Source organism: Octodon degus, unplaced genomic scaffold, assembly GCF_000260255.1.
Source record: "Octodon degus isolate 3935 unplaced genomic scaffold, OctDeg1.0 scaffold00212, whole genome shotgun sequence".
Classification (NCBI taxonomy): domain Eukaryota; kingdom Metazoa; phylum Chordata; class Mammalia; order Rodentia; family Octodontidae; genus Octodon; species Octodon degus.
Window position 1 is genome coordinate 1,668,232 of NW_004524788.1, and position 16,112 is coordinate 1,684,343.

Here is a 16,112-nt window from a genome sequence, read left to right on the forward strand (position 1 = left end):
CTCCTACTTCTGCTAAATTCATCTAGTAATATCTAAGTAAATCAAAGCTGTAGTTTCACAAATGTTTTTAAAGGAGATATATATATATATAGATATAGATATAGATATAGATATAGATATAGATATATAGATATATATATATTTGTATTTTAGGGAAGGGTCTACAAAGTGTTCAGGGTCTACTAGGGCAGTAGTGACACCTCCTGTTTACAACCTCCCAAGAGCTGGGATTACAGGCATGTGCCACCATGCCTAGTCTCAATGAGGTCTCAGCACACCCCAGGCATAAGGCCAGTGCAGCAGGCCCTGGGATCGAAGCCCCAGCCCCTGCACCCTGCTGCAGGTGCTTTAATCTGCTGGGCTATTTGGCCAGCCCTTAATGGAAATATTCCACCTCTTATACATCTGATGATTTTATCAGTAATGGCTGACACTTGCAATAAGATGGCATCGTGGGGATCTAAACAATATATACCAAGGCTCAAGATGTATAATAAAGTCATTGATTGCAAATACCAACTTTCTATTTGTACAAATGCAGAACCAATATCAATATGAACTAATAAAAATTTGATATGCTCTATGTCTTAATGATATAGATGTAATTTTTAGTAATTTATTTTATTGACCTATAAGTAACTTTCCAAATCAAAATAGGTACCTTATTCTACTCCCTGACCTATCTATGCTACAATAACTTCCCATAAGACATTTCTATGCAAAATCATGTAGCAAGACCTGGCTAGGTCTAATATCAAGTGGAGAGCCTTTTGCCTTCCAAAAACCCATTTAAAATTCATTAAACACACATAGAGAGTTTAGGCTTAACAAAAACCCTCTCAGGGATGAAGCTAGCTTTTAGATTCAAAGCCAAGGTTTCTAAAACCCCTTGAATTCATGCCCTTTCCTGCCTCACACAATGCTATTTTCCTTCTCACATGTACTCCAATCATTCAGAACAACTACCCTATAACTTCTAGTTTACTTCCTCTGTCAACTCTGTCCATCTAGCCCCCCCCCCCATGTCTCTCCACTCTCCTGTCCAGCAGGTCTCATTTTTTTAGGCCTCATATCCTATGCAAAGTCCTCCTTGCCTCAAGACACCCACTCTCTGATTTCAGATAACCCCACATGTTCCATATAATACCCCTGACACTTATTACATTGTATAAGTTATGCTATTTGTGTAAGTGTGGTACTTTGCAGTCCAACAGGGCCTTCAAGCTATGTTACAATTCCACAACATTTAAATTTTTTTTGAGACAGGGTGTCACTAAGTAACTAAACTACCTAAACTGGTATCCTTCTGCCTAAATATCCCAAAGCACTGAGACTTAAGGCATAAAAAACCAGGAATGGCAAACAATACATTTTAACCCAACACTTCCTCTGAAAAAAATCTTTGAGGACAGACCGAGTCTTGTATCCCAAAGCCTTGAATGGAGAAAAGTGCTCAGTAAATAGCTGCTGAATGGATGAAACAAAGCCAGCAGCTGGTGGTCTCTGTCTTCAAAGATGTAGTGAAAAGGGTAGAACCAAGCCAGTCTGCAGACCTGCCAAATAGGTCTTAGGTTCACTGAATTGCAGAAAAAGAGATCCATATTTTCATTTACTTCACAAAGCTGCTATAGTCCTGAGATAAATTTTTGCAGAACAGCAAGTAAAGTCCCTCAGTGTACAGGAGCTACCTAATTGATATTAACTTATTTCCCCTGTCCACCTATAAATTAAGAGACAACCAACAATTTTCCACTTGTACGAGAAAGGAAGAGGGAGGATTCTCTTTGGTTAGTCAATCCCAACCTTAGGGTGTAGCAACCTGGGGAATTTTTCAATTTCTGAGAAATGAAAGTTTGTGACTACCCTGGGTTACAAGCCCAGATATATTATTTTTGGTGAAGAGGAGAAAAATCCTAATATCTAACTTTCTTCTATCACAGAAAGATTTGAAGAGAAAACTTAGAAAATTCAACTCAAGGTTCTTCCTATTAAAATCCAGGGAAGGTCTCCTTTCTGTGTCAAAACTGCAATTGAATTTTTAAATTGTGAAAGAATAGTTGAAGAACATTATAATAGTGGCAAAAATAAATTTCTATCAGTAAGTAAAAGCCAGTGGGCTAAGTTTCTACAGAGTGAAGAATGTTTCCTTTACAGAAAACTTGTTTGATTATAACTGAAGGCAGATGCAAAGTTGTAAGATCTAAAAGCATCTAAGTACTTCAGGCAGGAGGGAATGTCTAGAGAGAAGCTAGCAAGGAGCTGACCCAATTAAGGAATTCAAAAGATTTCCTACTGCCAGGAAAGATAACAACAAACCATCCAGCAGGAAAGCTATTTTTATCCTTGCCAGAAGCCTTCTGATTCTGGATGCTACATTTAGAGGACAGAGCAACAAGATAACTTGCCTTAAGAGGATGTTATGATACCAGTGATTAATGGCAATTTTTAAGCTCTAAAAAACTTGACACCACTTTGGTCCAAACTAAACCAGCCAAAGCCAGCTTAAAAAAGGAAAGGGAGGTAATATATTGAAAAGAAGAAAAACATACTAGTTTGTAGTAATAAACAAGGAATTGTGTAACTGTCTCCAAGGTAAACATGATTTTGAGAAATAGCTCTCTACTGACATGAACATGAAGAAAAAAAAATATGAACTCCTTAGGGACCCAAGGTTAGTCCCTGTAAATTACTGAGACATTTAGAGATATGACAGCAAAAACTTTTAGAAATGTAATGAAACACTTCCCTGATTGACCACAGGTACAAACAAAAAATAGGAATGATCTTTATACCCATTATTTTACAAAATAGAACACAACATCTCACGCTGATGAACACCTGCTCCTAACAATGTTCACTTAAAACTTCACTCCCAATAATCAGCTCACTCTTTGTCTCTCTGCATCCAGATTTACCATCAATTTTAATCACTTATTTAACATAATCTGATGACTTTCTGAACCTTAATGATGAGCTTGAGTGGCATGCTGATCTTAGAATCTTCTCATTATTACCTCAAACCCTAGTTTCAGTTTCTCCTACAGATACACAAGGCTCTAAGTCTTTTTCATTGGCCTTCAAAATTAAATAATAAACAACTATTTGACTGTATCTATTAATCTATTGGAGAACAGACAGGGATTACCAGAATTATCAGGCCAGCAGTCTTTGTTTTTAATGCCTGATGTATCTAAAGCCTGGTAACTAGTGTCCAGGGTACTACAGATGCCTCACATGTATTTGCTTTATGAATGCTTCAGACAGCTTTGAACTTCACAGATACATCCAAAGTGGAGTGATGGGGTGGGAAGGGAGAGCAGTGAGTGTATCTGAATCGCTTGTGGCCTACACATACTTAAGTCTCATGACAGACCTGAAACAGAATCAGGGGAGAAAAAAATCCTCTCAATGGGTCTATCTTGACTTCTACTCTTCAATATGAAACTAGCAAATGTGAACCCCTAATCTTTTATAAAAGATTCTGATGATAAAATATGTATTTTAAATTTGGTTCCTGGACTCTCAAAGTTAACAATTTTAATAGTTGCCCTATCAAAGCAAAATTAAACAAAATATTTACATTTTCTTATCTTTTTTTTCTCTCATTAATGCTACACAATATGTGTAGGCCATTGAACTAGGAGCCAGAGGCTTTGTTTTCTATCCAAATACTCTAGGTAAGAAAGTATAGAAAGCTAAGTGGCTTTACAGAAGCTACTATATCTCTCTGAACTTCAAGTTTTTTCCAACTAGAAAATAGATCACAAAACCAATATACAAGGTTATTGTAAAGATTGGCATTAGAGATCATCCCTCAAAGGCCACTGGGTGAGTCAGAAATTGTGTCTCAAATTCTTGGAACTAGTTTTCAACACTGTTGTTATTAAAGAATGTCCAGATCTACCTCAAAAAGGAAAAGTACTTCAAAAGTGTCCCTCAATATACATGGTTTATAGACCATTCCACATATTTAGTGAAGGTGAAACATAAACAGGAGCTGAAATGTAAGATATTTCAAACTATGAGGTTTAAAAGAGACTTCAACAGTACCTGTTTCTAATCCTAACAAAAATTGCAAAGCTATACACTATCAAGGTATCCCTATACTAGCCCTTCAGATGTCTGAGATGAAGCTGCAAAATATTATTTGGTGGAGATGACATTCTAGGGTAAATGACAGCCTTACTTCTTTCTGTCCTCCACTAATTTCTCCACTAAATTTCCTTTTTATGTTATGTTCCCAATGTATATCAAGGGCAAGAGTACACAGCAGAACAGTTAGCAAAGTTCTCTACAACAGCATTTTATAACCTTCTGTAGATATTAAGACCTACCCTGAACAAAATATTTCATAGAGGCTTCCCTCTGTGGTAACTATTGATGATGACATCAACCCAGTGAACACAAACACCTAAAACCTTAACAAGATAACCTTAGTCTTGATAACAATAAGAACTGATGACACTTTTAAATGTATTTTCATTGTATTGCATCCCCATCTGTATTCTTTTGGAAGATAATCTCGCATATTTAAGTGACAGAGCTATCATCTAAAATGTTTGGCCATTAATGGGTTGACAAGACCCACCAAATAATTCCCAAGTCTAAAAATAACAAGTCTATGATCCACACATAAAGAACAGAAATATTTCAGAAGAACAAGTTGAAACTGTTTCCGAAGAAATTTTTATGCCTATCTTGAAAATACCCAGTCTAGAAACAAAGCTTTCACTCAACTAATCTTGACGACTGTTTTCTCCCTTTTATACATTAGTCAATATTCAATGCTATTACATCCATGCTTACATGATACTTACATGCTATTTTCAATCGTTAAACTTTAAAAAACTTTGTTTTGTAATGTAAAATTAATAGAAGTGCCAATGTCAATTTAATGATCAATGCCTTTCTTCATACTTAAGGAAATTAAGATCTAGAGAAATGACTAACCTGAGGCTACACAGATGATAATAGCAGAGCAAGGCCTGAATATAATCCTAAATGTTTCTACTTTTATTTCTTAACATTTTGGAAAGTCTTCTAAATGTTAATAACTTTGATCATTACAACAATGATTAAGTAATTATTCACTAAATATCTCCGTGTAGCCAATCTTGTCAGGCTTTTATTATTTGGATCATGAGAGCCAGTGGAACTTAAATATTTTGAAGTTCTTTATACTTCAATTAATCATGGCTGTTTTCTAGGACTAAGATTTACGGTATACTGTTGGCTTCTCAAGCAGTAAAAAGAGGGCCTCTAATTGGTTGATTCTTCCTCGTCTTTCCTGATATGTAACAATTGGCATCTACCCAACTGGATTCCAAACAGATAAGAGAACTACTTTCCCTTTAGAGTTCTGCTAAGATTCTTAATTGACTTGTTACCAGGTAATACCAGGAATTAAACAAAGTCTTATCGTTAGAATTGACTACACTGGTGTGACACTGCACTAAAAACCAGTTGATTAGACAAAATAATGAAGTCCACAGGCAGCACAGCCACCTTAACAGCTTCTTTAAAGAGTAACTAGTTAAAGCTGGTTATTATGTCTGACTTTTAAAAACTGTACTACTGAAACAGCAACAAATTCACTGAAGTTTTGTTTTTTTTCTTTCTTTTCTTGATTTAAGCTTTCATAGTAAGGACAGAGGTATGAGAGGAAATATATCACAAATCAAGCACATACAACTGATAAATTAATCAACTGCATATACTATTCAGGTAAAATTCCATGCATATCAGGAAGCAATAATTTCTGTGGCACTATTGTGAACTGTTCCCTCCTTCCTGTTCTTAAACTGGATGTGAAAAGAATCTTGGATATTTTTATGACAGCTATGAATCACATGGCACTGCTTTCCCTCCCCCAAAGTCATCCAATAACATAGTCCAGTATTACATAACAGGATCAAGGAAGGCCTTAAGACCGTCATAGAAAACAAAGGGCTTATTAAGCAGGTATTAGTATACAGGGCAATTTTATGTTTCAGTGACTGTCAAGAAATGAGACAGTAAGAGTCACATCTCTCGATAATTATACAGAAATTTTGTAGAAGGAACTCTGAAAGGAAAAAAGAAAAAGTGGACTAGCAATGATATACAATACATTACCTTAATTTGGATATGGAGCATGAGCAACATGAACCTCTGGACCTATTCTTTTACACAGTAGAAAGTGCTTATTATTTACTATTGATGGCCTGCTGAAAGTCTGAAAACCTTACTACCTAAATTTTATTTAAATTTCACTTTTAAATAAGGAATATCAATATTTTGTCTGTTCAACTGGTAAAACCTACTCATATAAGTTCTAGGCAACAGTTTATGTAACACTGTTAAGACATTAAAGAAAAGCACTTGTTACCTAATTGTCACTTTTTCTGATGTTACCTCTGAAAAGTATCTTATTACATCTAGTATATTACTTTACCAGTGCTTGCCCTGAATATATCAAAACAAAATTAAATCACCACAGCATAGAATACAAGAACCTTAATATAACTGAAAGGAAAAAACATGTTAATAAAAGAATCTATTAAAGAAAGATTTAGGATCTTTGCCTTTCTAACAACATGAAAAGTTTGCGATTACTCACTCCCCTTCCCTCGCCCCATCCCCTTCACCCTCACCTGTAACCTAGGTAAAATCAGAGGTGCAGCAATGTTTTAAGATGATCACTCAATTTTCAGACTTCAAATAGGGTTCCTGGTGCCTACTGCTCAAGATGAAAATAAGGGGACTGCTTAAGTAATTATGGACTCACATCATGGATGACATAAGACAAACTCTCCCTTTGTGACAACTGATTATATGATTTGAGAAGAAAAATAAGAGTCAAATACTGTACCACAAATGTACAGAGAATAAGAGGCAGAAAAGCACTACTTTGGACTTAGTTTTGTTATGTACAAAAATAGGCCACATGAGATTTGGCCAATGAATAGGATATGGATATATTTAGTAGGAAATGAGTTAGTTTCAGTTCAGAGGCAATGAGGGAAGATCTCAGACCAATTTTATGAGCCAGTCAACACATACAACACGTAATTTCCTCCCAAATATTTTCCCCCTTTTTTCCTCCCCAAGGGAGTTGGGAGGTAGGATAAAAACAAATAATAACACCAAGTTTGGAACAGTGTTGTATAGTTGCTTGGTTCAAAGTCTACTTCCTAGGGCCTGCTACATAAGGCTATGAAAAAAACCAGTAAATTCCAGCCAAAAGTAACCCAAAAGCAGGCAGTTACAATTAAGAACAGGTCCTGAACCACAAGTAATACAAAAAAAATCATGCCATATGACTGCCCTCTGCTTCTTCACAAGAGAAGTTACTTCAACACAGAAGCCCAGTCACATCCTATGGCACCACAAAGTTAAGGCAAAGAAAGACTAGGATGTTCCATGTCCTGCAGTGAAGAAAGGGAGAATGCACAAGGAGCAGAAACATACTTCATTTCCAAATAGCTCCACACAAAGCTAATTGTAGCCCAGTTTAGATTACATGCTTGGTTATGTACCTCACCCCATACTCATGAGGCTTCTGGAAATGAGGCAATTTTCTACCCTCTTGAGACCTCAGTTGCTCGCCTGCTCCATGTTTTGAATTACTTGGTATCATTTTAACAGAAGAAAAAGCGGCAGCCTGGTTCTGGAAGGCTCCAGCCAAGCATGTAGAGCACAGGCCTGGCTTGAGTCTCAATCTGAACACTGGTAATATTTAAAGGTACCCCCAATTTTCCAGAAGACATCTGATACTACATAACTGTAATTTATTTGTTTAGGAATTCAAGTACAATTAACAAGTTTGCCTTATTCATTACTTCTTTAAGGTACTTTGTATCATGCCCCACTAGGTATCTATTAAAAGAAAATGTCTTATCTAATCCTTTAAAAAGGTAAGGTTAGGTTCCAGAGTTATCTGTACTCAAACTGCCATAGGAAAACTGATTTAAACAGACACACCATTCCCATTTGAAATAAATCTTTCTAATATTAAAACAACAAAACCTATTTTAGTAGAAGTCACATTCATTCTTTAAATTTTTACTTTCGACCAAGTTATTTCAAATTTAGAATATATGTCACAAGTAAATGACAAAATTTAGTCTCATATTTAGCAACTCTTAGCAGGTAGCTAGTTATCTCAGTCTAAAGTTATTATGCTGATAAAATCCATTCTAAAACATGTTTTATCAGTATAGAACATTTTTTTTCTCTAAAACAAAGAACTAAGTGACTATATTTGAAACACAGAGAATTCTGTAAGAGAATTGTGTATCAAAAGAAAAGGTTTCCCTGTTACTATATATCTTTTCTAAAAAATCAATACTGAATTCATTCTTAAATAAAAATATAGAATTTAAATAATTATCTCAGCAGTGCTCGCTTTGGCAGCACATATAATAATACTAATTATCTCAACAGTCAATTTTTTTCAGTGGTATTTTTTAAATCCTACTTGAAATTAATGCAACAAGCATTATGTAGTAAACTTCAACTGAGTTTCATGATCTTCTATAGAGAAAATTATAAAATCTTTTGATTAGCAACAAAGAAGCACATATGGGATCATCTCTTGCCCACTCCTTTAAGCATATTATTCAAAGAAACTTACAGCAATGAAAAATAGTAGGGAAAGTGTCCCTAAATATAATGTGTAAAGGAAGAAAAATATCAAGAGTGCTTTAAAATGCAAGGTCAAAACAAGGCTGCCAGTCAGGAATTAAATACAAAAAAAATATATATCTATATATATTTGGAGTAGATCCACACAACTCTTAAATTCATATTAAATGAATGCATGAAGCAAATAAGGTGGAGATGTCTTTATGGACCATGAACCTACTGCTTACTCTCCATATGCAACAGGCTTCTTCAGCAAGTGGAAAGGTGTAAAAGACTGTTACTCCAAAATCTTGCATTTCTAAATGTAATCATTACTAGTTACATTCAAAGTATTTAAAATGTCCAAAACTAACAGAAATTGTGGTAAATATGTTAATAATTCCTCCTCCCAAAAAAGTGAAAGCAAGACATATTCTAAAACAATGGAAAAGACTATATTTTTATATTCAAAAGAAAAATACGATGACTCACGACCTTGTTAATGTCTGAAAAACAACTATAAAGTTTTGACAGTATAGAAATTGACTTTATCCTCTAGTAAATTTTGCCATCTCATTTGGGCTTTCTAGTGAAATAAAACTGGATATTAAACTGCTTTGATATATTATATTCAACATGTGACCACTATCATGACATTGTGAAATACTATACTATGACATCTGATAATTTCCAAGTACTATATTTTATTTCTTTACTTAGTACTAGTACTGGATTTTATCTCAAGTATTTTATTTTATCTCTTTATTTTTTTTGTCTTCACTGTATAAATTACTATTTCTTGCTTCATTACTATACCTCTTTATTGCCTTCAAACACAGGAGAAAAAAGGCTCCTTAATTTTCAGAGATCTCTCCTATTCTCAACACTGAATATAATATCGATTTACAAATCTTTATTTTACTATTCCTTTTATACAGATATACTTACATGTGGTTTTAATCTATTTCATGCTGATCCATTTCTAAATAATAAATACCAATTTCAAGGTGGAAAGAAAATAAGATACAATATTTCCAAAATAATCATCTAGGCATTTATGATATGTTTCTGTCCAGAAGAAGAACATATTTAAGCCTCATAATATTGTATCATCCTGTAAGTGAGGCTCTTAGCTTATGAGACTGGGTGTGCAATAAAGAAAATGCAATCAGTCTCTGAACCAGACGTCTGTGGAGTGTCACCAGTGTTGGTTTGGGAGAAGGCAATGCACAATTTCCAGGATATAAATAACATATGCATCTACCAGCTGACTAGAGAAAAGACAGGCAGATGAGGTATAGAAAGGACCTTTTACATCTCAAAAGTGCTAAGTCCTTTTACATGAAAAACATGATAGTGGCTTTGAAGCTCTTACCCCTACAAAAAAGGCCCCAAAACTGTAATTACAAAATTTTTAATATAAATTATAAAACAAAGTCTAAGTCCTTCTTTTGAACATTTGTTTTAAAAACAAAGTTTCCAAGAAGCCAGCAGCTGGAGCTAATAACACATTCATAAAGAAATTCAAAAGCTATATTTGCAGGTCTCTAGGCATATCAATCATTGTGTGTGCTGATAGCAAAAGTAAAAATGTTAGGCTCCATTATATCAAGGGAATTTTTTTTAATGAAAAATATAAATTCAATTTTCTGGCTTATTTTTCACTTAATGAACATAAGCCATATCAATAGGTTCAACTTGTGGTTTTGTTCAGTTTGGGACTTTATTATTTAAACAACACACAAACCATTTATTTCTCATGACTCTTTCCTCATGACTACCCATGATAGATAAAAACAAACAAGGTCATTCATAATATGTTTTAAATGATTAGTATAAAATTAAACCAAATAAAAAATTTACTTTTATAAAATAAAATCCTTTCTTTACTCGGAAATTAATCTTAATTGCATTTCTACCCCCCTGTTTTATTTGAGAGGCATTTTGTTCTCCACTATCCTCATCAAATTAACACCAATTTTCTATTTTCTATTTGATACCAATTTTCAAGCACTTTTACTTTAATGTATTTAGTACAGGGTCTACAGAGTCTCACTACACAGATCGGACTTGTAGTGGTCCTTCCTGTTTTTCAGCCTCCCATGCACTGGGATTACAGGCCCACTACCATACCCAGTCTCAATCACTGCCATGCCAGAGATCAAACCCACGGCCCCTGCATCTGCCTACAACCAATTTTCTACTTTCTAATTTCAGTACATTTTAGCAGTGACAGAATACAATAATAAATCATAATCTTGTTTTTAATGCTATGCATAATTATAAATTGTCACTACAGAACCATACCCTCATTTGTGAATTCCTTATGCTTTTTAAAGGAAAAACACACACACAAAAAGAAAAAAAAACACATAAATTCGGGGACTACCCGCTCGCCCCCTCATCCCTCTCTCAAACAGCAGCTTTGTTTCTCTCAATAAAAATATTCTGGGGGCTGGGGAGGTGGCTCAGTAGAATAAGCGCTTCCCTGGCAAGTGCAAGGTCCTGAGTTCAATCCCTGGTTCCGAAAAAAAAAAAAAAATTCACATAAATTCATTTAATATCTAAACTTAAACTGCAACTGGCTTTCTCACTGGTATATACTCCATATCATTTCTTGAATGTCTTCTATGAACTAAAAAAATATGTTGAATTTTTTAATAATAGCATATCACTTAAACTTTTGGATTTACCAAATCTTTACATTCCTAGAATAGATAAACACATAACTTTTTGTTGCTTAATTTTTGATTATCCTTATCAAATCAGCTAGTGAGACTTAACTGAAGTAAAAGATGGTGAGAATAAATTTACGTAAGAATATAGAATAAAAGTTAATAATTCACTTAGCAAACTAGAAAACAGAAACAAACCTGAGGTACCCTGGCATTTTACTGATTCAATCAAGGAAATCCTGTAGTTAATTTAAAAGTAATGTGTGCAAACTCTTCTTATCTAACTTAAGTACTAGAGAGACTTGCTTCTTAGAAGTCTCATATAGCATGCTGTTTATATCTACTGCTTCTTGCAACCTGTGATTTTTCTGATTAAAACCATAGGTATTTATTACAAAGAATGATTTCTTACTATCATCCCTAGTATTTAGTAGATGAGAGGCCCTCAAAAAAAAAAAAAAAACAACTGGTGAAATTACACAATGTTTATGAAGAGTAAATAAATACCCTTCAGTTTTATGTTTTCTATACATTTAATTTTGAAATAATTACATATTCATAGCAAGTTTCAACAAATAGTGCAGATATCCTCCTATTCCTCTTATCCAGTATCCACAAATGGTAACATCCAACATAAATAAATTACAAAACCAGCAAATTGATATTGTACAACCCACAGATCTTATTCAGATCTTTCCTTCAGTTACTTTTTAAGTGCACAGTTCTTCTTGGTTCTAGAAATGGCCTTAGACTCTTAACTTTTTAGATTAGAAAACCAAAAGGCTGAAGTACCAAAGTCAGAACACTAAAAAAATAGCAAAGATAAAACCAACTCTGACATCTCTTCAGATATACAAAATGAATCTGTATTAGTCATTCACTAGAATTTCATGAGCAATTCACTAAAAATCTTAAACATATTTTTATTTCAAATGTATCTCATGAGCTGCATTCACCTCTCTTCATACATCATTTTTCATCTTTCCAGAAGTCCCCAGAGCTTTGTTCATAAAAAATTCACCTCCTATTGATCAGTTGGAAAATACTTAAAAGTTTTACTGCATTAGTAATACAGTAAGTCCAACCAAAAAAGCAGCAGGCTACCTTGGTACCTCTGAATTCAGTGCAAAGCTCTACATCTGGAACAGGCAGGTTTATAAACATGAAATGAATGAATGCAGTTTAAGTAGGGTGGCCAAATATACCAAATATTTCCAAATTTAAGAAAAGAAAGAGAAAGAAAAAGAAATCTGCTCTTTATTACACAGACATTTGTGAAAAAAACTTTTATTTTCTGGCGTAATTTTCACAACAGCAGTGGAAGTGCCTTTTGAGAACATCTAGTCAACACCACCTGAGACATTAAAGAAGAACATGCTGTGTCTCATTTCTCTGAGCACCCACATTCTACTCTTGAGTGCATCCTAAAATTTCTGCCTAATACACCCTTCCTGTGCCCTTTATTTTTATTGTATTTTATTGAGAAATAAATATGAATGAGACAGTTTCAAAACTGATTAATAGGACAGTTTCAATAATTTATACATTGCACATTGTTATCTTCTTAGTGGTTATCAGTAGTACAAGATGCAGACAGAATATCCTGTCCAAACACTATTAGTATAAATATTTCTTCTCACTGAATTAAGCAAAAGTAGCTGTATATCTATCCTAACTATTCTGCATATACAGATACAAAATAGTCCTGTCAGAAATGGGTATTCCATTGGCATCTAAATACTATAGGTGTGTGAATTCAGCAAAACAATCCAACACAGTCCAGCAGTCCACAATAGTAGTAGGTTGTCTACAGAAGTTGTTGACTTGAGCCCTTCACAGCTCAGCATATTAAGATGGCTTTACTTTATATACCTCGTTTTTATACATTTCTGCTGGATCCTGTGCCTCTTTAAAAAAAAAAAAAAAAAAGTCCAGCCTCCTACCCCATCTGACACGTAGGTGGAATTCAGGCACCTGTACTTTATTTTTAAAACTCACAGGAAGAGTGAGAAAATAACCACACACAAAAAAATCAAAAACCCTCATGGATGACTGCAAGTCCCTTACCATAAAAGTGGCCTAGTCAAACTGAATGTCTTATAGAACTGAAAACAGAATCGAAGAAAGACTAATACTGTTTTTAAACATTATACATAGAAAAATTTCAATAGCTGTGAAGCTGTTGTCCCATTTTTAAAATTTAAAACTAGGCAAAAGAAAAAAAAAAAATGAGCACTTAAATTCTTGCCAGTGCAGAGTCACTATCATCAGCAGGCAGGCACATGTTAGGCAGCGCAGAAGTTCTGCAAAGGAACGTACAGGTCCTATCTACGCAAGCGCTCGCTGCAGCCTAGCAATTAGCACGCTGCAAGCACTCAGCACGAGTCCGCTGCAGACACGCACCTAACATTTTTTAAATAAAAGTTCATATGTAAAGCAAATGAAACTCACATAAAATGTGACTCGACAATAGGAGTGATACTGCCTATCAGAGTAAACACTATTCCTAAAACAGAGCGGTTTCATTTCTCATTAATTTACCTTTAATTGAATCGTTTTCAGCTCTCATTATGTCAATGAGGGAACTCTCCAATGAGTGCATGTCAAACGTCCTGGGGCGATCCTGTAAACAAAGCCATAAACCACTTCTTAAAATAGCATAAGAAAATGCGTTGCATTTCATAAAACACAGACCCCAGAGTAGCAGATTTATTCCTCTTAGTATGAGGCACTTTGGTTATTACTAAATGCTGTTAACACTTTCAAAACATCAAAAACCACAAAAGTACACCAAACTCAGAAGTTACTTGACTTCAAAACAATAATTTCAACAAAGGCATCATTTTCATTCATAAAGCATAAACCATTAAAATTAATTTCCATACTAAGGAACATTAAATAAATGTAAAAAAAATTCTTAATCTTCTCTACCACATGTAAAGTTTCAATAATGACGCAAAATTTTCTAAGCTTATTCCAAGTTAAAACTAAACTGCAGCTGTATGTGCTACTTAGAGTAGCTACATTTTCTTAATAGCTAGTGTGAAAATAGTCATCACTTATCTGAGCAAATCATAAAGGGTTCCAAAATACATATAAGTGGGCATCATGAAAAAATAAAGAGGGCCAGGGAGATAGATGGTCAGTAGAATAAGCACTTGCCTGGCAAGCACAAGGGCCTGAGTTCAATCCCTGGTTCTACCAAAATAAATAAATAAATGAAAAAATGACTAAGAAAAAAATTATCCCCTTAATGTAAGAATATGAAAATGATAAATGCATCTATCTTTTTTTTTTTTTTTTTTTTCAGAACCGGGGATTGAACTCAGGTCCTTGTGCTTGCCAGGCAAGCGCTTATTCTACTGAGCTATCTCCCCGGCCCCACATCTATCTTTTTAATACCAAGGCTATCCTTTAATGCTAATAATTTACCTTCTTTAAAGACTTTTAAAACTTATATAACATTTGGAAAAGTACAAAAAATCTTTATCTATAATCACTATACATATTTTTAAAAAACCATAAAAAACTTTTTTGAGAGAATCTTCCCTCCCCTAATACAAAGCTAAATCTGAAAATGAGCCCCACGCTCTGCTCTCAGTTACTGTGAAAAAGCTTTCTCTATGGAGTATGGGACCAGCAATAGAGAACTGACACTGGACATTCTGTCCTCCCATGTTCCCCAGTGTGAAGAATTACAAGGTCTCCAAACAACTCGTCATACTTATGACAAGACATACAAGAATATCAATTAAAGTTAGTATCTAGATGAGAAACAATTTTTGGTTTAACAGTATTAAACCAAAAACTATCATCACAACAGTATTAAATCAAAAATCATCTTGATTTTTACTTAGTACTTCAACATACAAAGTTAGGATTGATTTTGGTGCCATGAAAATTAAATACAAGAAAGAATTTAGAGTTTGTTGTTAGTCTAAAATCATAGTTTAATGAAAGGTGTTTCAAGACTATGGGAGGAATCCTAAAATATACAATGTCCAAACTATTTTGGAATTCCTTCAGATGAAGAGTACTAAATATAACTAAAGTTAAAGTTTTGTTTGATAAGCTAAAATGGGGGGGGAAACATTTTAAATTTAAACTCTGAGAGGAAATAGTAATATGTGCTTATGATCATAGATACACATATACACCACCATCACCACAACAGCATTCAAGAAAAAGGTCTTCCAAAGGAATCTGACAAACAGTATTCTATACCTTCTCTTCTGTTATGTTTTCTCTTACACTGCTTGCTTATCTAGTTTTTAAACTTTCGGTGCTGAAGAGTGATCAGGGCTACTCATGCTAACTACACTGTACCGCTGTGCTAGACTCACAGCTCTCTTGTCACATGACACCACGTGTAATAAGGCTTTCCTGAAAGGAAGATTCCTCCTGACTCTATCCCCCATCCTACTATATAAATATGCATTAATGCTCACTGAATGGTTTCATAACACAAAACATTTACTTATTTATTTGTTAGTATTCTTTATTTCTGAAGCTTAATCTGACTGTATAATATTTGGATATACTCCAATATTAGAAATAAGAGAAAATTTTGCAGGTTATTTCCCGCAGGGGTAAGAGGATTTGATGGAATGGAGATGAGGATGGAGGAGGCAGGTTAAGAGGCTGTTCGGCTCTAGAGAGGTTGGATTCAAGACTCTTCCTCCTGATCCTTTCTTTGTCTTCCCTTTCTCAACATAGTCCATAAAAAAAACAGGAGGAAGAGAGAGGCTAGAATCAGAACTTCAAAAGGTTGGAGTTCTATTTTTAGACTTTATTTTAGTGCATGTGCTGCTGAAGCATGTTTTTTTTTTTTTT

General features: G+C 34.4%; 1 protein-coding gene across 3 annotated transcripts in view; it reads right to left on the reverse strand.

Annotated features, from left to right (window-relative positions):
• Nucleotides 1-16,112, reverse strand: part of Cpeb4 (cytoplasmic polyadenylation element binding protein 4) — a 70,383-nt gene that overhangs the window by 35,152 nt on the left and 19,119 nt on the right. For all 3 annotated transcript variants that reach the window (XM_004644830.3, XM_004644827.3, XM_004644828.3), the window contains exon 2: nucleotides 13,821-13,902. In XM_004644830.3, coding sequence (XP_004644887.1) covers nucleotides 13,821-13,902 — 82 coding nt within the window. The remainder of the gene's footprint in view (nucleotides 1-13,820; nucleotides 13,903-16,112) is intronic.